The 23,119-nt window shown below is 39.4% G+C and overlaps 1 protein-coding gene and 1 long non-coding RNA gene across 3 annotated transcripts in view; both read right to left on the minus strand.

Moving 5' to 3' along the window:
* Positions 1 to 1,155: 1,155 nt before the first annotated feature.
* LOC147057830 (uncharacterized) lies at positions 1,156 to 3,550 on the minus strand. The gene is made up of 3 exons (XR_015065955.1): positions 3,327 to 3,550; positions 2,196 to 2,317; positions 1,156 to 1,484 (listed from the first exon to the last, which is right to left on the minus strand). It is a non-coding gene; the product is annotated as an uncharacterized LOC147057830 (long non-coding RNA).
* A 1,601-nt stretch (positions 3,551 to 5,151) lies between these two features.
* Positions 5,152 to 23,119, minus strand: part of LOC147057831 (leucine-rich repeat transmembrane neuronal protein 4) — a 32,727-nt gene continuing 14,759 nt past the window's right edge. The window contains exons 1-2 of one of the 2 annotated variants that reach the window (XR_015065865.1): positions 6,676 to 7,005; positions 6,084 to 6,219 (exon numbers count right to left, since the gene is read on the minus strand). Coding sequence is in view for 1 of the 2 variants with exons in the window: in XM_085909983.1 (XP_085766109.1) it covers positions 6,022 to 6,219 (198 nt within the window). In the remaining variant the exon portion in view is untranslated. Of the gene's footprint in view, positions 6,220 to 6,675; positions 7,006 to 23,119 lie in introns of those variants that run through there. The other variant, XM_085909983.1, reaches the window with a different exon arrangement.

Raw genomic sequence — 23,119 nt, forward strand, 5'->3', positions numbered from 1 at the left:
CTTGATTAAATGTACACACTGACTGATTAAACTCGATCAAGGGGAGACTTCTACTTAAGCTTGAGGTTCTTGATTAAATCTCATATGATGGATTCCCTAACATGTTTTTTGTTTTTTTTTGCTTTGAAAATAATATACGAGTGAACCCCACTCAGTCCTACTGACTCTTAGTCCGTTAGATCTGGTGTTATCATGGACACAACCGGATAAAAGGTCCGTTTCTTTTTTGGTTCCTATTAATGGTGCTTATGTTGACTTAATTGAGCTCATCTCCCAGGATACGAGACAAGAGGCTGTAACATTAGCCATCTCTTGCATGCGGCTCATTGAGATGCAAGGACAGTGCTGTCAGAGTAAACTGCGCCTTGGCAGAGATGTGGTTGGGCTGCCACTGCAGGGACATGACAGCAAGTCTCAACCTCTCCCTCCCTTGCTCCTCAGGGCACATAACCACACCTGTGTATTCAGTTGAAAACATTCCAAAGCTAAATTCACTCTTTCCCGCTGTGCCAAGTCGATGGAAGTCTGTGGTCAAGTGTTAGACATTAGTGCTGTTACGTCAACATCCATCTGAGGAGAAGAGGGAAGTCACTCTGGCTCGGTGCGTGTGAGAAACCAATCGGGCCGGCTCCTTCAAATGTCCTGCACAGAATCAGCGCAGGATATTTGCCATGTGGTGTCCTCAGTGATGCCTTTTGAGATTTCCAGCCCAAATTTGGATAAAACATTCAATCGCTGACTAATATATAGTGAGGGATGGAACGGATTAAATGTCACCTGCTCGCTGTTGACAATAACTTGCAGCAATGTCTAATGACAGATTGCAGAGAGCTTTACTCGGGCTCTCTCTTTCTGCTTCTCGGCTCAGCGTGATATGGCTTTTATTGTCAACTTGCAATTCGCCCAGCAACTGCCAGCATCACCATGTCTCATCCCGGACCTTTTCTTAGATCGCTACGGATTGCCTAGCAACCTTTTTTCTTGGTCTAACTACCTGCCTGAGCACCGAGAAGGATGGGCTTAGTGTATCATTTATTTATTTGTATGTGTTGAATTTAAATACAAGTACAACAACACAAACGCTAACAACAATTTCTTTTTGGGTAAATACATTTTGAAAATATGTGACTACATTAAGGCCTTAAGGTGCACTGGTAAGAGGCTTTTACATCATATAGAGCATTTCATGTGGATGCAATTCTGAAGTGCTTGTCACTTCACGTAGGTGCATTTTTGCCCAATTTGCTTAACTATGTCTCAGTCATATTTGCAAATGAGTCACGCAGAGCCAGATTCATGAAGACGTCGAGACAGTAGACTAAAACTTCAGCGGCTCCAACAACAAACAGACTAACATTTTCTAATGCTCATTGAAAGGAAACAACGCTTGCGGTGTTGCAACGATCCCAAATGTGCATCGTTAATTCTGCTTTTCTTGGGTCGACATGCCTTTCCTCTTGTACTCTGTGTTCTGTACAGGAAATCTGTGGGTTGAAGAAATACAATGGTTTGTTTATTGGCTTTTTCTGATCAACATCAATCCTGCTTAAGTATGGCGACGACAAGGTTACTGGGCTACAGGGCTAGGTGTCACTCTTTACTACTAGAAAGTGGTACCTTTCACTTTGGACTACAAAACAGACTTTTCAAACACAAATTTACCAGCTAGAGCTCACTATCTGCTAATCATTTTTTATGTGACCTTAAAAAAACAACAACACCCAAACTGTTGAAAAGCAAGAATTGACATCATCCAAAATAGTTCATTGTTAACAAACTATGTTAGCAATAATCTGCTCTTTTGTATTTTTATTGCAAGTCGAAACGCGAACGGTTGTCACTTGCATGCTAATTGGGCATTCTGGGGGTGTACATTTATCGACCTTTTGTGGACAGTCTATCTCGATAGCTGCATCTAATGAGACAAATAGAGCTCTGATTCATTGGCACAATTAAAATACCAGTCACAATAGTTTTGGTCCTGAAAGGCAACAAGAAATAGGTCAGTTGCTTTGAGAGTGATTTGAGAGACAGCTTAGAATTATCGTATTGTCGAGCTCGTGAGATGCTAAAGGTGACTCTCAGGGGAAATGAAAAAAAACTTTCATAGCTCCCTTGCATAGCGATTGAAATAAGGACACAACTTGATTGTAAGCCTAAATTGAAATATTAGTTTCACAAAGAGTCGATCTGACTTGTGTGTGAGTGGTTGTTTGTCTCTCTATGTGCTCTGTGACGGACTTCGGACTGCCAACCAATCAAAGATGTAGTCTGCCATGATGATGTCAGCTGGGATATGCTTCAGCTACCCGTAAACCTGAAAGGAATAAGCAATAAGGAGTGCGCGTACACACACACACACACACACACACACACACACACACACACACACACACACACACACACACACACACACACACACACTCACACACACGTGCCCAATTAAATTTTCACACATGTCCAACCTTTCAATGAATTAGCCAATGCATTTCTTGCAACCGATCAACAGTAGTTTACCTCCCAATTTCATTGTATACCTGCTGTACAATGACAAGAAAGGCATTCTATTCTATTCTATTCTATTCTATTCTATTCTACCTCACCATTGTGAGGCCTTAAACAGGAAATGACTAATAAGCATAAAGAGACACAAGCTGTGTCCAAATTCATAGGCTGGGCCCTCTGAAGGAGCACTTAATTAATTTGAAGAAATCCAGCACTAGCCGAGTTCTAGCTCCCTCTTAATGTAATATAGTGGTGCTGTAAAGTGCATCAAGAGTCAGTATTAGACGGACGTGAGGGGGAGAATATGGAAATCTACAAATGCATACAATTTGGTGCTGATTAAAATTTTTATTGTCAATCCCCGGTACAGAAATGTGCTTTTATGAGTCTTGCAGAGTAAGACTATCTTGATGACATCCTAAATTCCACCAAAATTAGTTCATTTGATAAAATCAATGGAGCACAATGAGCAAACTTTCCCTTAGATTTGAGAGTGTTTACAATGTCCTGCCCAGTTTAACAGCTCCACTGAGGAAGAAAATAGTTTGTGTCTGCTTCCTAAGAATGTACCAACCTTAAGAGTAAGAAGGAACCATTATAGATAAAATGTCAAGCAAATGAACAATGCAGACAAGAAACAAATATCTCATATTGTGACACTTTCCTTTTCAGAAATTCAAACCTGTGAAAGACACGGACAAACACGTCAGCCTTCTTAAGTGGCACAGCAGTTTATTCCTTTATAAGGCAAGTTTCGCAGTTTGACAGTTAACGGCAACAACATCTCTTGATTACCAATAAAAATAATTTCCCCAACTCACCTGGTTCAGGCAGATTCCACACAGAAACGATCTTGTCTATGAGTCACAGAGCTGATTGGAAAGGAGCTGTGGGAGATGATTATGTCTCATTTTGTGGTTAAAAGTCAGTATGGCTCCAGAAGCACTTATTGACTGAAGTATCATGAGTCACCAGCCATTCTGCATAAATGCATTTAAACACACAAGTCTCAATGCAGCATCTGCTGCTTCTCCCTGTCCTCAATTTCTCAGCCAACACTATTCTGAACACTCCAAGTGAGTGCAGCATGCAATCTATCAGTGTCGTTAAACTGTTCAAACTGCTGTGTACGGCGATAGCTCTGGCCTCCGAGCACTAAATCCTCAAGCAGCATGATTCTATCATGTATCAGAACACTTTAGCCATTAGCAGATACTGCTTTATGGTTTTATACCAGGCATCCAGGCACTAGTTTCCATTGTGACGATGTTGATTGCAGGCATGGAAATGTATTTTTTTAATTTGAACTAATGTCATGGAAAGCGAGGTAGAGAGCATGTTGTTGTTATGAGACAGCCGCTAACTACTCCACATGGGAACGTTTTATCTTGGAAACGCAGGTCCTTAAAAACACAGATCATCAAAAGGTCAAATTTATTACAACAAAATGATTAAACCCTGGAAATACAAAAAGAAGCAGTTGTTCCCTCTGTAGACCCATTGACAAAAATATTAATAATAAGTGATTCATTTGGGAGTACTGCATTGCTTAGCCAATAAGCTGCAGAATGCTAACTAGTGCAGGTTCTGTTGCAGCAGTAAATTACATTCTGTTCAATCCAATTCCTTCATTTTGTGATTTTTACATGACTCTCTTGATTCCTTAAATGCAGAGTACCAATCGCAAACACACACTACTCACTCAAACACGGAAACAACCATTGCTTTGGATGCTCAGTGTGTTGGATTGCTGCTTGGACAAAAAAATGAAATCAAATCAATCACAATTATGTTTTATTCAGGTTCAGCATTCCGAAATGCATCTCACCGGGACAATCTGAGAGAGACAGTAGATTTACGTCTGTTGTTTTTTTTTACTTATGTTTATTAAGAAATATGACAAATTGTCTTCACTTTCAATGAAGTGTTGCTCTTCATGATTGAAAATGTCAAAAAGATGCTGAAAAGATATGTTTCTTCTGACCTTACTATTAGGAAATGATTGTTAGCTGGAAAATGTTTTTTATCTGGTAATTGCTTTTCTACTGTCAAGGTACACAAAGCGTTTTAATGCCATCCTGTCTGATGACGCAGCATCGGGTGTAAGTGCGGCTTCGATATCTTGCTCAAGGACATTTCAAGATAGTCACAGGGGCTCCAGATCAAATGAACAACCCTCGACAGGCGAGACAACTGCTCCTGACCAAACGGAATGAAAGTTTCCTGAGGAGAAAACTTTGCATTTTTACAAAAAGGAAGAACATGGCGATATCCAAGACAATAATTAGCATTTGATTTCATAAAAATCTCCCATGGTCTTTCCATGTACTCACTGACCACAACATTAGGTACACTTCCATACATATTTTCATACATCATCAAAGTCAGCATCATTAATGCTATCAAGTCCAGAATTTTTGAAACATCTCTTATATTTTGCCGCATCAGATAGTGCAGGTGTACCTAATGCTGTGGCCAACAAGTGTCTTTACCTCAAGTAAACTTTAGCAGCAAAGCGGGTGCCCTTTAAATGTTCAGCGCTGCTCTTTAGTCTCAATCATCTCTGCAGCAGTCCAAATAGAAGAGGGTTGGAGTTAATGTCACTGTTCGTAATGAATAACACTAAGACAGTTGATTTACCACAGTTTATTTTCCATAGAATATGTAACATCCCGTAAAAAGTTCACGTATGTAGATAGTATGTGAGCACACGATAAGAACACATCTGGGCAGGAAAAATAAACATTTCATACGGGAATGCATTAAATGGATGATGAATGGCTCGATATATGAGTGTGTAAGTGAGACAAGGTCTCCGTTTGCTTTTTTTTTTTTTTCTATACATGTTTACTTCTCTGTGCAGTTAATTCGAATGCAATGGACTTCACAAATGATTAAGAAAATCAAAAGTCCGTCTACTATTTTCTGGCATGGTGTGTGTCTGTACATGTAGCACTTTTGTTTCTGCTCTTTTACTTATCTACTCAACTTGATCGGTTAGTTCAATGCAAATGAAAATTCTACAGGGACACGTGACTGGCAATAATCATGATAACAATATGCAAACCCCAAAAAGGCAGCAGAAAACTTGGGAATCGGCAGTTCTTCTCGCTGTTTCCCGGGCTCCGTATTTTAGCTTTTTCCATTGGATTATTTTCCCTGACACAGCAGAGGTACCCAGACGAGGAGAAGTGACAAAAATACAGAATGCTTAATAGGATTAACAAATCATCAAAGTATTACCTCTAATACTCCTCAACAAGCAGAGCGGAACATTGAAAGTCAAGCTTGCTTGTTCAGCCTCCTTGGCTAATTGAGGATATTGAGGCTTCGCTGGCTCCGAAGCTCATCAATCAATACAATTGTACCCTTACATTGTATTTCCATGGAGAAATATTTCATCGCCATTACCCTGGGTCCTGGATGCTCTACAGAACATCGACTGCCTCCGTTACCATTATTGCCAATTTCCTCCATCACAGTTTTGTCTTATGTTTTGTAAAGTCTGTTGACTATTTAATAGTGTGCGCTGCTCACTGGCGGAGGGAATCGGTACGGGGGAAGGACGCTCACTGGGCCCCGTTGGTACCCGCTTGGCCTCAGAGCGTCCATCTCCTGATTGTGGGGCTCCAGGTTGACGTGCAGGTGAGCATGGCAGTAGTCCAGCACTGATGGCTCACAAGCGTACGTCAGGGCTCTCAACTGCAGCGGAATCTACAAGAGGAGACAAAGTGTAAAAAGAAGAGGGGCACAACACGTGAGCTTTCTAAATCAGTCCGTAAGTCCTCCATTCCAACATTTTGATCCGCTCTGAGAATATTTGAAATTGGCTTCATTTGCTCATGGCACTGTGCTGTCTGTCATTAATGCAGTCTTGGCTGGTGATACGGAGCACGCCCCAAGACTTGAAATATGTGCCGCTCAAACACCAACTTTCAACTGGAATGATTTATACGTAAGATGAAAGCCTTGTGCAAGAGTGCGCACATACTTTCTGCCCTCTTTTAAATGGAATCAAGGCTCCATTTAGAAGAGAGTGCTTATTATATTAGCACTTAGCTGATTCTTGCATTGGGTGTATTTAGGTTGACCTGCAAGTGAGGTCAAGCTTGTATCAATTGAATGGCACAGAGGTGTCTGCATAATGAATGAATGAACCATTATACTCACCTGCACACTATCCAGTATAGTTTTTTCTGCAAGTCTTGGGGCGCCATGAGCTTTGATGTCACACTGACCTTTTTTCATAGCAGGCTTCCGAATTTTTGCTCAGTTGTTTTGCCTCAACTTGAAATGTTGCCATAAGTCTATGTGTGGATAATATTGAACTGTCTCATCCATGATCATCTCATGATCATGTACGTTTCACTGCATGCTACACAAATATTCGCATGTCTTGTATGAGAATTTGTTTCATCCAGAGAATAAATGATATGGTCCTTTTGTAACATCATACCTAAGGGTGCCCAAGACTTTTTTTCACAGTAGCACATATGCAAATTTCATTTTAAAGCAGAGCACTGTAGTGGATTATTTTATAATACAAGCACATCACACACTATACAGCACAAAGTACATCACAGAATGATAGACAAAGGGAAACAAGCTGATAATCAGACTAGAACAACCACGGACACACAATATATAATTTTAAAAACAACATCAGAAGCAATTTATCATTTCAGTCAGCCAGCTACTTAGTTATTAAATACATAGCAGTGTTTCCTTTTATGGAGAATGATGAATGTACCACACATTGTATTATTTGTTCTTTGTTCCTGTATTATACTAATAGTGCATGTCTCAAGAGGCTTTTCAAAGTCCCCTCGTGTAAAAATCACTGCTCACTATCATAAATGTGCAGAGGGACATCTATTATTAAAAGTTCTGTCTCTGGATTATTTGCTCAAACCACAAAAGGATTGACTTAAAAGTAATTTGATTCCCTATTCTGTCTGTATCTAGTGTTGGTCAAGATTCACAATGCCATCAGCAGTCCAATCTAGCTTTGTTTGTTCACTGCTTAAATTGGAAGATTAGTCAGAAACACCTTTTTGTCTACGTCTGAACTTTGCACACTCCTTCCGGAGGAGTAATGAAAAGTAAATACGCAGATGTAAAAAAATAAGGCAAGTCTCTGCGTGTCTTTATCTGGGCTTCCTTTGTGCAAATTGCTGAGGAAACATTCAGGCTTGTTTTCTCCAATTAATGGAACTGTAAAAGTCAAGGCTGTAAGTGGTGAAGTCGATATAAATGTGTTTGGTTGAGGCAATCGCCCTTTTCGCTTGCTCTACAACTGTAGTTGGCAATGCTCTTCAAGCCTTTATCTCCTCGACATTTTGTGCCTTTAGCTTCAAATCCAAAGGAGCCATAAAATAACCTGAGTTGACATTACTGAGACAATAAACAGTTTTCCCCGCTATCACTGTGAAATTCAAAGGAGCTTTACGCAACTGTAAATACACGACTAAAACTACATTGAAAGTTCAACTGCATTTTCATGATTATGGTTTTTAAAAAAAAACTTTAGAAAACAAAATTAGATCTGTAATGTGCAGTTTTTTCTACAGTTTGCCATCTCTTTCCTTATTTCCATGCTTTAGCTCGTTAGCACTACTGTATAAGTACAATTAAAGTTGGAGCTTAGACTAGAAAACGTCTGGATCTGTAGTACTTCCATCAGCCCAGCATTATTTTTTTTTTAACGAGTCAATAAAACAAAAATGATTCCATTTCAAACCTTGTACCTGGTATGTTCACTTCTGTGACACTGCCCAATGGAAAAAAGTTGAGGGTTCGCACAGATGCCAGGAATGGAAGAAGTAAGCGCAGTCAAGCTGCCAAATGCTATTAGAGCGTGAGTGTACTCTATATTCAATGATCTCTTGACACTTGATTTCTTAGAGCACCTCTAACTGCGAAACATGCCCAATTCGCACTTGCCGTTCACATCTTTACCTGATCCCCTTTGCACTGACTGAGTACTCAATATTCCAGGGTCTTCTGTCGAAGCTCAAGCGATTCTCCTAACTTGTAAATCACCTTGGGTACGGATGTTTGCCAAGTGAGAGCAGGTAAATGCACCGCATATAAATCGGTGACTGACTTTCCAAATGCCTCGATAGTGTTTAACATTCACTTGGAAAGTTGTTGAAAATGGGTTGACAACTCGCTTGTGTTCTCATTTCCTACTGTTTCTTTTCGAACTAGTTACTGTGGTTTTGTCAGCAATATCAACACTCTGATGCCATTGATTTGCCTTGATGAGGGAGCATCCTACAAAATGCCAAGGCATTTTCAATCTCTTCAAATTAAGATGAGGATCAATAAAGAAAAACGTTTTATACTGTACGTTCTCCAACTTCCAAATGACATTGTTTTGTATTTCTTATAAGGCGTTCGTTCTTAAGACGACAAAACGTGTACATATCTCTTCTGGATCTTAGTGCAAGTAAAAGCCTTTTTGGCCAAGCCAGCAGAGTGTGCATTTAGCTTTTAATTAGGAATAGAGGGGGAAGTTGGCTGTTATGGGAGGACCTTTCAGAGGTGAGTCATTCACTTCTACAGTTGGACAGCTGCCAACAGCTGCAAAGGGCTTAAGGATGCATACATTCAATTTTGCCCGGGGCATAATCGACAGATCCACAACTTTAATAGTTGAGGAGGATTTGTAAGGTACAAATGCATATAGGATGAAATAAAATCTCTTGCCTGCAATAGCTACAGCATCAAACACTAGTTTTTATTCCTCCTTGTAATGTGTGACAGTGATTGGTTTGTGTGCAGCACCCCTGTGTGGGAACCCCTACTTCGTCTGCCTACTCGGTGTCCTCCCTGACAACAATTTGTATTTTGTTGCAGTGGATGTCGAGGGATGGTGAGTGGTGAGGGTGTGTAGGCACAATTTTCTTTCAATGTTTTCTCCTTTTTTTGCACAGCTGCCCAGTTTTGCCCAGTAGCATGCTGGAGCTTTTCTTGTTTTTATTTGGGCTGGTAGCCCATTAAGGCTTTTTTTTTTTTTTTTTGTGGTCAATCTAGATTTTTGCCCATGCAGGATACGACAGCCCTGGATTTGGGCTGGTCCAGTGTTTGCCCCGCTTATTTTACTTTTGGTGGGGATCTCTAGTCCTTTTTGTTTGTTAAAACTTATTTTTGCTTTGGCAATATAAAGCCGTGGCATTTTGACTTCATTCCTCTTAGTCTCTGGTGTCCTTTGTATGTTGTGGACTCTTCATGAGCCAAAGAGTCCGAAACACTCCAAACAACAAGTCATTCTTATAGTGAGTCGTTGGCTATTAGCCAAGGTAATAAAACAGACATCAGACCCATCTTTTCTATATGAGAGCAACATCCCCAAATCTTTTTCGGGTGCTGTTATATACATTCAGACCTTACAATTTTATGACACGTCTTTTCTTTCCCCACCCCGAGTTTGCTTCTGCAAATGTCCCTCACCTCCAATAAATTTTGTATTGCTGGACTTTAACGTTTGGAGGTGAGAGGTTCGTCATTATGCATTTTTTAAAGCACCTAAAACCTTGTTAACGTCATTTTGGTACATCATGTTGATGAAACGTATCTACACATTGATGGTGGGAGGAAATGCTTTCGCACGCTGGGCACTTTCCCTCATCATTTGCTATCGCAACTCACCCCCGCAGGCACTTGCTACTGACATCAACATGAAGTGTCACAAGAGGCTTCCAAGACATCAATGCCACCAACGTAAGTACTCTTAAGGATGATTTCTAAATTAAGAACAGTTTTGGTACGTGCATGAGAACAGCAACTGCTTATCCACATACTTATGGGCTTGATTTGCGCATCCATGGAAAAATGGGCAAAAACTTGATTGCTCATTCAAACAGACGTGGAAGCTCAGCTAGTAACTGGCCGGATGCACTCACAACTGCATCTGCTAAACATGCAAAATTGCCATGCAGTTGATTTTGTGTGTTTTGGGGAATTATTAATTTAGCATTTGCACGTGGGCATATTAAGGCATTTGAGGGGAGACTCATTCATGGGGTCCTCCACATCTCTTTCCTGCAAAATAATCAACTCATGTGTCAATGTGAGAAAATGATCCTATTTCCTCACCTAGATACAGTCCTTAAAATCCTTATTGAGAATTGAAAGACATGTTTCACTGTAAGCTTGTTAAATATGTATTTTGTATTTGATTGCGTATACATATGGAGGATCATTACACCACTCCGTATGTGACATTAGGTGATAATGGCACAATAAATTATTCACAGCAAAAGTGCAACCCATTATCAGAATACCCGAATGAAGACAAAGGATTTCTGCCAAAACATGTCAGGTAAATAACAACCTATAAAACCTCTGAAATAGAAGAATTATGAGATTAAGAATACCCTGTGGTCTCAATAGCAATAAAAAGTGGAGTAAGTGACACAAAATGTTGTCTAATGTAATGCAACATGTGCTATAATGTTCAAAATATATTTTACTGACTTTAATATTCACTATGTAATTACATCTTCTTTCTAAAGCATTTGTCAAAATAACCATAATCCCGCAGATGTGGGGATTTATCATTCCCTAATACTGCTCATCCTATTTTATGCTCATCAATACACACTGAGATTTGCTTTTATTTAATGGATGGATCATGTATGAACGAAAACTGTGCTTTTTTTTTTGGTGAATGTAGAAATAACCCTGATAATGGGCCCAAAAAGATAAATATGTAGATTAATTCACAATGAATATCATACAATATGTTGATAACACTGCTTTTTTTTTTTTTTTTTGCAGTTACGTGGCATTCTAACTGGGACACTCGTGCGCAATGTGTTTAAATGCTTATCTCATGAATTTGTTCGTGACACATAAAGGTGATGGGGTTTCTGGTTTAAACATCCTAATATTGTATGTTTAGAATAAAAAAAAAAACAGTTGAATAATAATTTTCAATGGCAGTTGGCTACTTGGAATGGTGTATATTGATGATGATGACGTTTCATCATCAACGTAATAACGTTTTTTTGTCAATTAATTTACAAGACTGACAAATCGTCAATGTCTGCTTGAGCTAGATTTTGCTTTCAATCTATAAAATAGGCGGCACAGTGAGCACTAGTTAGCACATCGCATCACAGTTCAGAGGTGTGGGGTTCGATTCCGCCTCTGGCCTTGCTGTGTGGCGTTTGCATATTCCACTCTACTCCGGTACATTCCAAAAACATGCAACTCTAAATTGTTTGGAGTTGTACTTGTGAGTGCGGATGGTTGTTCGTCTCTGTGTGCCCTGCGATTGGCTGGCAACCAGTTCAGGGTTTAGCTCGCCGAATGCCCAAAGTCAGCTGGGATAGGCTCCAGCACGCCTGCGACTCTCGTGAAGAAAAGCGGTTCAGATGAAGGATGGATGAATAGATGGATTGTTTTCTAACATGCATAAATACAGCTGTCATCGATGCCATTCTGCTAATCTTTATGACAAGAAAAATAAAACTGCTGCACGGGCTTTTTGCCTTCGGAAGGAAACCTACAGTAATCCAGTTTGATCATATGCCAGACATTGTTATCATATGCACAAATGCATAAAGCCGTTTTACATAAAATGGGTAAATTATTTCTGTGTGTTTTCCGCATAAAAGTGCAGCATAGGCCCCCACCCCCGTCCGTGTTGGATTTCTTTGGCACCATACTTGTTTGTCTTTGACTTTTACCATTAAAGCAATAAAATTAATCACGGAAAGTGTCACTTCTTCTCTTTAAAGTGACTATAATCACAATTTACACTCACTGGCTACAACATGCACACACTAATGAAATCCAATACAAGAGCTTGAAAGTATTATTACATGCCTAGGATAAAAAACTGCGTACAGTGTTGATTGCACTCAGCTTCCAAGCTCCAGAGATGTCGAATATTGGAACAGGATTTCTACATGGCATCGCCGAACTTCTCCCTTGCCTGTGGGAGCAACCACCAGAGCTGAATTCTTCAGCTGCATCCGGAGTCCCACAGGCCAAAAAGGCCGAGAGGACACCTTCATCTCGAGGAGATCCCTCACCGCCAGTGTCCACAAACGGGTTTGGGGAATGCAGTCACAACACACACACACACACACACACACACATATGCCCACCTTAAGGCCACAGCTTCATCGGCCGCTTCAACAACAAAAGTACAAAAGGTGTTAAGGAATAAATAACATGTAATAGAAAGTGACAAAGAAAAAATTATTTGGACAGCCATCTTACAGTATTTTTTCATACTTCGCACAAGGCCAAACCATTACATTTATCAGTCTCCTTTATTCCACGAGAGGATAATGTCGCAAATCAAAAGATAATGCAGCAACCACAAATGCATTATGAGGCCTCGACTGACAAACTCATGCTTAATGATAATACAGTACAGTATAATCACCTTCGTTGAGACTGAATGGTCATTGTTTATCCGCTTGGCTGCCTTAGGAAAAAAGGCATTATTATTTTGTTTGACAGGCAAGATATCAAACCTGTTTGCACAAGGATTTAAATAAAGACTGTAAGTGGTATGCTGAGGTGAGTATTCTGCCTTATAATGTCAATACCAGAATACTCATTGACATTGTCAGAAAGAATTTGATCAGATTTTGTAACAAATATTGTGGTTGCAGTTTACAGTGGAACGAAACTACACAGCATCTATCTAATGCTGTATACTGTAGTGATAGGAAAATGAAGCTTCATATTGCTTCATGAACCCGTTGTGTTTTTGTAGTCTTTTAAGAAATGGGTGTGCTTTCAGCTTTATGCTGAACAGAGAGTGCCATCTAAATCGTCTCATGAAATATTCGAAAGGTTCCTTTTACCATCACTAGACAATGTGCAGAGTTGTTATTTTCATTAAAAAGGTTTCTGTAAGTGTTGAACATTATATTTATGTGAGAATTAACTAGAGTGATAATCCAAATGTATATCTTTACCAGGGAACATGAAGATTCTGCTGCTATTATCGCCCAGCCCAATTCCAATAAAGCATCATTTATCGTTACATTCCAGACCACCACCGTGACAGACAAAATCGGCAAAATAGTGACCAAATATTTATTACATTATTTATCTGTATTTTTAAGATTCTTTAAATGATTCAAAGAATTCTATATCCATACCAGCATCACACTTCCACACGATATGGTACCAATACAAAACAAAAACACGTATAACACAATACAATGTACAAACTATCCAATACATATGACCTGCTAAAGAGATAATATTATGAGTTAAATTCACAGTCTATGCAGGAAAGAAGTATCACTTGGTAAATTGGCTACGATAGATAGTCACTTGTGGGTTTACTAGGGTGATACTAGCAAAATCTCGAGAAGACGTACCTCCATTTTTCAGAATGAAATAGCTGGCGGATGAGATGCATGTAATTGGAATTATGTTTTTATTTTCCTTTTTGTTTGCGATCCGAGTCCAAATGATCTACGGCTCACTACTGGGCCGCGGGACTGTCGTTGGGGACCCCCGCAACAAATATGTTCTACTTAACCTTGAACTAAATTCCCAAAACATGAGTCAAATTAAATCATTTTGTTCCAAGTGGGAGCATTGGACAGCGCTCTGAGAGCAAAACAGCCATAACCGTCCCATAAAATAAAACCACTTAGCCATAAATACTGAAGCATTCATTGGGAGTCTAGACATCAAAACAAAGGCAGGTTAATATTCGCTCTCTTTTGCGTTCTGGTCAGATCAAATCATTAGAGGACTATCTGCATTCCAAATAAATTCATACTAGGGATGATTCACATTTACACTTTGAGCAAGTATTTCATACGACTGCAAGTAATAACCTGAGGTGATCTATTCACGTGCTACATGTGTTTTCTGCTGTAAATACAGAATATAAATTACAATATATCTTTAACATTAGCTACAGGATACACATACAGTATTCCAAGAATGGGAGGATGTTCAGATGTAAAGTGGCAGCGAATACTCTAAATGGCGCCCGACACCAATGTTGTGACTTTGTGTCATAAGTAAATAAGTTAACTACCTTTGAAAGGAGAAACTTGTTCTGGAGATGTCGGCCCTTCAATCACTAATTAGAGGTATAGAAAATAGAACTGACATTTATACTGGTATGACCTTTCCTCTCACGTGTACCTTGAATGTGCTATTCAAACTGCTCCAAATAACTGAAATATTTTGATCAAAATATTTATCAAAATGGGAGCATGTGACTTAATGTCTTATTATCTATATTTTCAAATTTAATAAAAATGGGGGCCGGACATGAATGGAAAGTCTTTTTTTTATAAATATTGTACAGTTATTTGACCTTTCCCCTTTTACAAAAAGCATCTTGAATCTGCATTAATCCAATGTAATCCCAAATAATCCTGAAGATTTTTAAAAATAATGACTGAAAACGGGGTCACTGAAAAGTGCTTGCATGTACAGATGTCCATCTCCCGCTGTTGAAATATACAGTATCAAGCTAGCTCTGCATAGTTCTAGAACATGCAAACTCCACACAGGTAGACCGGGGCTGGAATCAAAACCCGCAGCTCAGGACTGTGCTAACCAGTGCCTCAGATGACAACATTAATTAAAAGAAAAAACCTTCCATAGTGCTCTTAAATGCCTCAGGTGATTATTTTCTTCATGTTTCACAATATGAGCACTGTTTACAGAGCAAGCTTTTACATACTGCCAAGTTATCAACCTTAGCATTGTATATAATTGACCGTAAAAATATATATTTTTTCTTTCCCTTTTTCTGATGAAGTATATTTCAGACTCTAGATTTTTAGTTTTACTTATAAAGTACGAGTTCAATCATTAACTGTATTTTTTTTTACCAATCTTTGCCCCCTCTTTTTCTATACCATCAAACCTGTATTAATTACTCAGTGTCAATACTTTTGCCACCTTTGTAATAAGGATCCAATAAAATCCCATGACTTTAGAAGAAACACTTTCAAGTGTATACCATTAACAATATATATATGTGATACACGTCTTCTTAAATTTTCAGTAATATATGTAGATATATTTTTATTGTTATTTATTTTATATAAATGTTTTCATGCTGCATAAATGTCCCCTTGTTTAGAACTGCAAATGTTATGTAGCCACTGCTCTCAGCACCAGAGTGCGGGCTTTTCATTCCAGTCCAGTTGCCATGGCAATCACTGAAAAGAATGAGGCTGTATGTCCAACTCTTCATGCTGTGGAAGACTGTCTGTTGAGGGTGCGCATGTATTTTATTTGTTGTACTCTTTCATGATGCGGGCACTACATTTAATAGTGTCCGCTCCGACATCAAATCTTTACTATTGACCAGATAGCACACGCTCTAACAACTACACACATCATTGTCCTGCTCTAAATCTGATCTCCTCTCAAACATCGGATTAGTCCAAGAACCAACATGCTTACGTTTGGGCACGCGGTACAGCCGAGACAATGAAGTATACCCGGGCGGCTGTGGAGGATCAGATTTGTGTGATCCCTTTCGGACACATCGTCTACCTTGAAAGGGCCAAGAGGCCATCTATTTACTCTAAGTGCCACTGTATGAAATAGCCTCTGACATTGAATAGCATTTCCATTACAGGGCTAGAAGATAGAAGATAGATATAAAATATTCATTCATTCATCTTCAATAATAATAATAATAATAATAATAATAATAATAATAATAATCATCATCATCATCATCATCATCATCATCATCATCATCATCATCATAGAACGATAGCATATATACATCATGTTTAGTCATCCAAAAATGTAAATGAAGCTGAACAAGTACCTTACTGATAGTTGCAGAGTGCAGCAAATGTGAGCAACAAGCCTGAAGGTAAAAAATATTTTGTAGGAGTACATTTCATGGAAGCACTAACAAGAAAACTACTTTGCACCCACTAATGGGTATATTTGCTGCTGTCTGTCTTAAATATTAGAGACAAAGCAGATGGTGGCATGACGAGCCACAGGTAACACCCAGTGCATCATTTTTTTGCCATGCATCTCTCTCATCACTCACTCAGTATTCTAATCATTGTGGCTTTCAGCCAAACATTGTCATCGCTGTCATGATTTTGCATGGCACTTGCAAGAGATTAGTTGTCAACAGTTTTTCCCCCTTGGATTTCCTCATTGCAATTAATTGTTAGACTGTGGGCGATGCTATTGTCCTTGTTTGTTTCATGCCTGAGCCGACTACATGGTTTTTATTCTCGACAAACTGCTTGGCACCTTGAAATGCATCACGACCATGGCAGATGTGATGATGGCATTTCCTAAAAAAAACCCCTCTATGTTACATTACAATAAAGGACATGTAGTAATGTAATTTGCAGTTTGTCTGTGTTCTCATCAGAACACAGATGACCATTTTGTTTTCAGCTAAAATGCGTTTTCATGGGCCCCTGTGCTCGTCTCCTCTGTCTCCTTGTATGCCTTCCTCTGCTTAACTAGTTTCTCTGCAGTCACATCAGTTTGATGGTCCACTTTATTAAGACAAATGAGTCTTATCCAGCCTGTGTGCATGTCATATAGCCTACTGTAGGTAGGTTCATCAGCTATCACCTTGAGAAGTCTGACAGCATGTCTTTGGGGGTCACCTTGGAGCACAAGTTCCCAGTGCCACTGCAAATATTCAGTGAATCTGACAAACAAGGCTGTCTCAGTTAGTTCGTCTTTTTTTTTCCGGCGAATCTCACCTCTACGTATTTCCACTCTCGAAGCCCGTGCAGAATTGAGAGACACTAAATGATGAAAATATCCAGTGAGCTCGATTTGATAATTCAACAATGCTCACTAGAGCAACGATAACAGGCAGATTAAGGGCTGACTATTAATCTGCTACATTCACCAATCACATTAACTCCTAAAGAGGTCTCGTCTGAAAGCCGATGGCTTATTTTTAGCCTGGACAGTGAGGAGACTGTAAAAAGAGCAACTTGTGTCTTAGTCAGACAAAGCTGATTAAAGTTCCTGCACTAATAGAATTACATTGTTTGTTTTGTACGGTTATAGTTGACTCTGGCCACTTTCATCAAAGCGGTTTCCTACAGGTCACATTTTCCAGTCACCATGGTCTTGTCAGGCTACCCCTGGTTTTGTTATTTTGTTTGCCTTGTACATTTTGGTAATTTTGAAAAAAGGTTAATAAAATAAAACAATAAAAACATTCTGGTCGCAGGAAAGGGGATTGCAGATTTACTATACAGTAAAATTTGAAAGTGGGTTGTGCAGGTGCCAAAGGGAGAAAACTATTACATTTTTGTGAGATCTGGCTAAAAAATGCTAATAATTGTAGTCAATATTGCATGAATGGAACAGCCCAGGGTTACAATGACACCTTCTGTTAGTCATCCTCCACGTTGCCTACTAACTGACTGATTTTACGTTTTGTTAGACAAAGAGAGTTCTTCCACAGTGCTTTAGAAACATCAATCACATGTTTGATTTTTATTTTACCCCTCTCAGTGTCCCTTTGATTTATAACATGTGACTCGTTTAAGCCACATTTTTGTCTGAGTACCTCTGAGTCATACAATCAACAACCACCAAAGATCAGCACCTGATTTTAGAAAGCCAAGAAAATGATTGTTGTTGTTAAAAAAAAAAACACTAAAAAAAACAACCACAAAAATTTACCAGATAATTATCTGCATAGTCATGCTTTACTAACTGCAGGAGAAATAGAAAGACTCTTTCCGAATTCGTAAGTACAAAATATATACGACTGACTATTGTTGTCAAAAGGCATTGATATTCTTAGACGCCTTTGTCAAGCAGTGTTCGATGCTTGCATTTTAATTCATGATTTATTTCTGTCTGACAGCTGGCATATGGATGTCACCTGCCGAGTGACGATTGTCTCTTCATGCAGGAGGCATGGTGCTGGAGAACTTTGGTTCAAATAAGGCCAGCGATCTCATTTCATGGGGCAATGAGATGATTATGGTGGCAGGCCACAGGGGCCTCTGAGATATTAAATGGCTTCCTCAGAACCACAGTAAAAACCAACTGGATTTCAAATGAATGGGGGAAAGTGGAGGGAATGAATCGTTTAGAAAATGAGCCAGTGATGACAAAGAAAAAGAAGGATGAAAGTATTATTGAAATTGGAGGAAATTATTTAGACACACATAGATCGGCCAGTGACCGTGTAGAAATGATTGTCAAAGCTAATGTGCAAATTTGTGTGATGTGAAAATCCCAGTCCACTTGGACTGACATGAAGAACCATGATTCAGAGAGATGTTATTTGGTAGGCGGTATCATTGCAGCATGCGCACAACCTTTTGGGGAAGTAAAACCTTCCACCTATCTGCTTTAATTTCAAACTACACGATGTGGAAAGTGTTGAAAATGGAAGAGAACATGATGTTAGATTTGGGAGAGTACTCATCCAAAGTTTTGCCCATTCACCCAGAAGAAGACTTGGCTCTTAACGCTCTAGTTATAGGGTAAGCACTGAAGTCAGGATCCTCCCCAAAAGAAAAAGAACCTTACTCAACCATGCTTTATTGGTCCTTCTCCTCCAGAGTCATGCTTGGACAAAACATGACCTTTTCTAGACTGTCCACTCAGTTTGAAAGCATACAATTATCTGCAAAATAAGATGAAGGGGGGAACCCAGGTCTAGCTGACCGCTTGACTAATAATACTATTTGGCTATGAGGTGTTGCTCAATAATTTTGTCCACATACTCAACTCCCCCTGAAAGTTTTGTTATACCAATTTATTTCTCCAATTCAGCAATACCAGTTGAACTTATATTATTCTCGATATAGCCGTAGAGCACAGCTCCAGTGAATGGGTGGAATGCTGATCCAAATTTTTCATAAAATTCCCTGTAATATTCCAATAGAGGAATCGTATTTAAAAGAGCAAAGACAAGTTTCACTTTTGAGTTGCACACTCCAAATTCTTCAAAGTCACTTCTGAAAGACCAATTAAAGGACCCCGGGGTCTTGGCTTGACCACAATATGAGGTATGATTCGCCCATTCCTCAAGTTCATTCACTTACTCCTTCACAGGTTAAGCGAGAATAGAGTCATAACATTTTTCATCACTTGCTGGTTTAACTTCATCACCACAAACAGCGAAAAGCATCTGCGGAGCACGTGTGCGATTGCACAGGACCCTACACATGCCTTGTTTTCATCAAGTGGCTTTCCTCAGGACGCTCTGGTCTGCTCCCCAACTCCCAACATTTACCGCCCCCCTCCATCACACTAGACCCAGGTGAAACCTCACCACTGAGGGATCCGAAAAAAGATATCTGAGCAATTTCAATTGACTCTTATTGATGTAAACCACCTGTAGGGATGAGCGTCGCCACCATGCAGTGAAAATTATTTTCACCCACTCGGATCGGCAATCTTGTCCTTTCGGTCGAAGCTCATGACCACAGGAGAGAGGGGGAATTTACATCGACCGACTCGCCCTCGGCTCTTACTTAACCACAACGGTTTGCTAATACATTCACTCCACTGCATTAACTCAAATAACCTTTAGGATAAATTGTACGTTTCAGAGTAGGTTTATTGCAACAGACGTTTTTTACTTTTATTTCAATATTTGTGTAAAGGAAAAAGGCAATGTTTACCAGCCTGTGTCGTAAACAATATTTTCTGACTAACAGTACTGGTGAAGTACTTTGCTTACGACTCAGATTTTGCAATCCAGCATTTTTTGACTAAGAACAATAATGGCTTGCACATTTAAATGTCAAAACTGGAAAGCTGCACTAGCTGTTTGCTTTAAGCATGACTTGAAGAGGTGCAGTGAGAACCTGCAATAAACGCAATTCCAGCAACACTTCAAATGGGGCCTAGTTGTGTGAGTGAGTTATGGTTAACAACCTGTATGGCTTGGTACAAACAGTGGTGGTAACAGGGTGAAGGTCTTGTTGCTTGGTATTTTTTTTTATCCACAGTACTGCTCTTCAAAAAGTCTTTCTTCCTTTCTTTTTTTCCCATAAGACCAAGCTTTATGATGCAATGCAAAAAAAATAATAATATCAATTCAGTATTCCAAATTGCAAAGCTATTACCAAGATTTTTAACAATGATCGCGCTTCCATATGTTTCATATTGTGGCTTTGCATTCATTTCAGCCGCCACACTCTTCCCATTTCCTTGTAATTGCAAATACACTTGTCTTGGTCTCCCACAATGACAATAAACATCTGCTGTCATTGTCCTGCAGTCTAAATCTCATCCATGTCCAATGACTGGAGCCATTCCCAGTGTGCATTGGGTGGAAAGCAGGGGAATCGCTGTGGACACACACACACACGCACACATACGTTTGTGTGGGTGTTTTGCTTATTGTTTATCCAGCCCAAGTATAATATCAACCAGGTACTTACAATAAGTGTGGGTGTAAACATGTTTAGGAAAACAAGAGGTATGTATGTTCATTGTGAAATCGATTTACATAATGAGGTGCACTTGGAATTTAGACCAGATGCGTGAAAACAGAAGTCAATGAAATTGACAATATTCTGCACTTCTTGTGGGTTTCATCACAGTTACAGGAAGATATATGTTCAGCCATTTGTCTTTCAATCCCAAAGCCTTCATAATTCATCGTCAACAGCCATGTCCAAAGTCTGGCCCGGGGGCCAATTGCAGTGCGTGTTCAAATTTCATTCATTAAAATAGTTGCTGGAAAACAAGACAACCGACAAAGAAAAATCTATAACAAGCTAAGTTGAGTAAGGATGACTCAAATGCATACTTGTTGTTCAGTGTGCGTGTGGGCAGGCGGGAGATGCAACAACCACTTGTCAGCACCAAACAACAATGTGGGCTGTCTGTGATGTGTCAGAGTTTTTAAACGGGAATAAAAAAAGAAAACAGCCCAATAATGACAATGATGTAGAGCAGGGGTTTTCAACTGGTTTTGTCCAAGGAACCACCATTAGAACCAAGAAGCAACTGCTTTGGCAGAATATTATTTTACTTTGCACCAAAGGATCGACCTATACAGGCTATTCTTTTGCATCTGTATGTCTATTTTGGGAATCTCAGCTACATTTGACATCATTTGGATGTATAAATGGATTCACTAAATTAGTCTATCCATCCATCCATCCATCCATCCATCCATCCATCCATCCATCCATCCATCCATCCATCCATCCATCCATCCATCCATCCATCCATCCATCCATCCATCCATCCATCCATCCATCCATCCATCCATCCATCCATCCACCCATCTGTCCTTCTATCTCTGTTTAGAATTTCTAAAATATCTACCTATTTAAGTGATGCAGCTCCGGTATGAGAGTTCCAAGGCAATGTGCAGGTGGCCCAAGTGAAGTGTCCAATGAGTGTGTGGCTCCAGTATAAGTTACTTATCTTGGGTCTGGTAAAATTTCAGGCAACATTAACTTAATGAGCTCAGGCTCAAAGCTGTAGCTTCAGCACTTGATCCTCCCTCTAATCTGCTCCTATAAGGGACCAAATCGGCGCCATCACTGACACATGTAGCCAAATGAGATTTCTTTTCAGAGCATCAACGTTCACATTTCATAATCTGGTGGGAAAATCAAAGATTAGTGTTGCACTTGAGCGTCTGGCTGCTATTTTGCCATGTTCAGGCTGTTGACTCATATTAACAGGGACTATCATTCCTGCCCTTCATCCTGTTCAACGATTTTGTCGGTAGTTTTAAAATGACAAAGAAAATAATGACCTTGTAACGCAATTAGTGAACTGAAAGAGAAATTCACAAGTGAATGATCGCTCGTTTAGAATCAGCCATTTAACTGAACTGAAAAAAATGCTGCCTTACGTGGAAATTGCTCACGAAATATAATCGTGGAAACGTTCCTCAATTTGCAATCATTGCATCGACTGAAATAGTCCACAAAAGTGACTTCAACTGGGTTTCAGCACTGAAACAAAGAGGGAAACACATTTCAAAGCGGATCACCAAATAGCCCAAAATATAAAAAAAGCTAAATATATATCTTCTATTAAAAATGTATTGTGCGTATCAAAATGTACTGTAGGGGAAAACATCCTCCTTCATGCCAAAATATCTCTGTTGGTGGGACATTACAATCTACACGTACCAAGAACTACAATTATCTTCTTTAAATACCTAACATTGATCTTGATCAATCAGATTAAGGAGCAAAAAAATAAATAAAAGGAAACAGGATGAATACTACATTTTATGCATTACAATCACATGACCTCCTTGGCCCTCCAAACTGGCAGGCTCACACCTATGAGCTCAATGGAAATTACAATTGACCGTGATACCAAAAAAAGCACAGAGGTCTCACTCTTGTCAAACAGGCATGGGTTGCAGGATCAATACAGAGTACTGATCTCCAATTGATGAGATGTCTCTACCCGTGGCTTTGAAAGAATCTCCCCCACTGATTTATTCCTCCAAGGAATGTTGTTTAGAATCCTTGAATATTCGTTCAGACATGTCTGGACATTTCTTTTTTTTTTATTCTTTCTTTAAATTATATCAATTCACCGTTGCTTTTGCCATCCAGTACATTAGACAGAATAAATGAATACATTTAATTTCTAATGACATCAGGTATAACCATTGAGATATGATTCCAGAAATTTCCGTTGA

The sequence above is a fragment of the Syngnathus leptorhynchus genome, chromosome 4, assembly GCF_054491065.1.
Source record: "Syngnathus leptorhynchus isolate UIUO chromosome 4, UIUO_Slep, whole genome shotgun sequence".
Lineage (NCBI taxonomy): Eukaryota > Metazoa > Chordata > Actinopteri > Syngnathiformes > Syngnathidae > Syngnathus > Syngnathus leptorhynchus.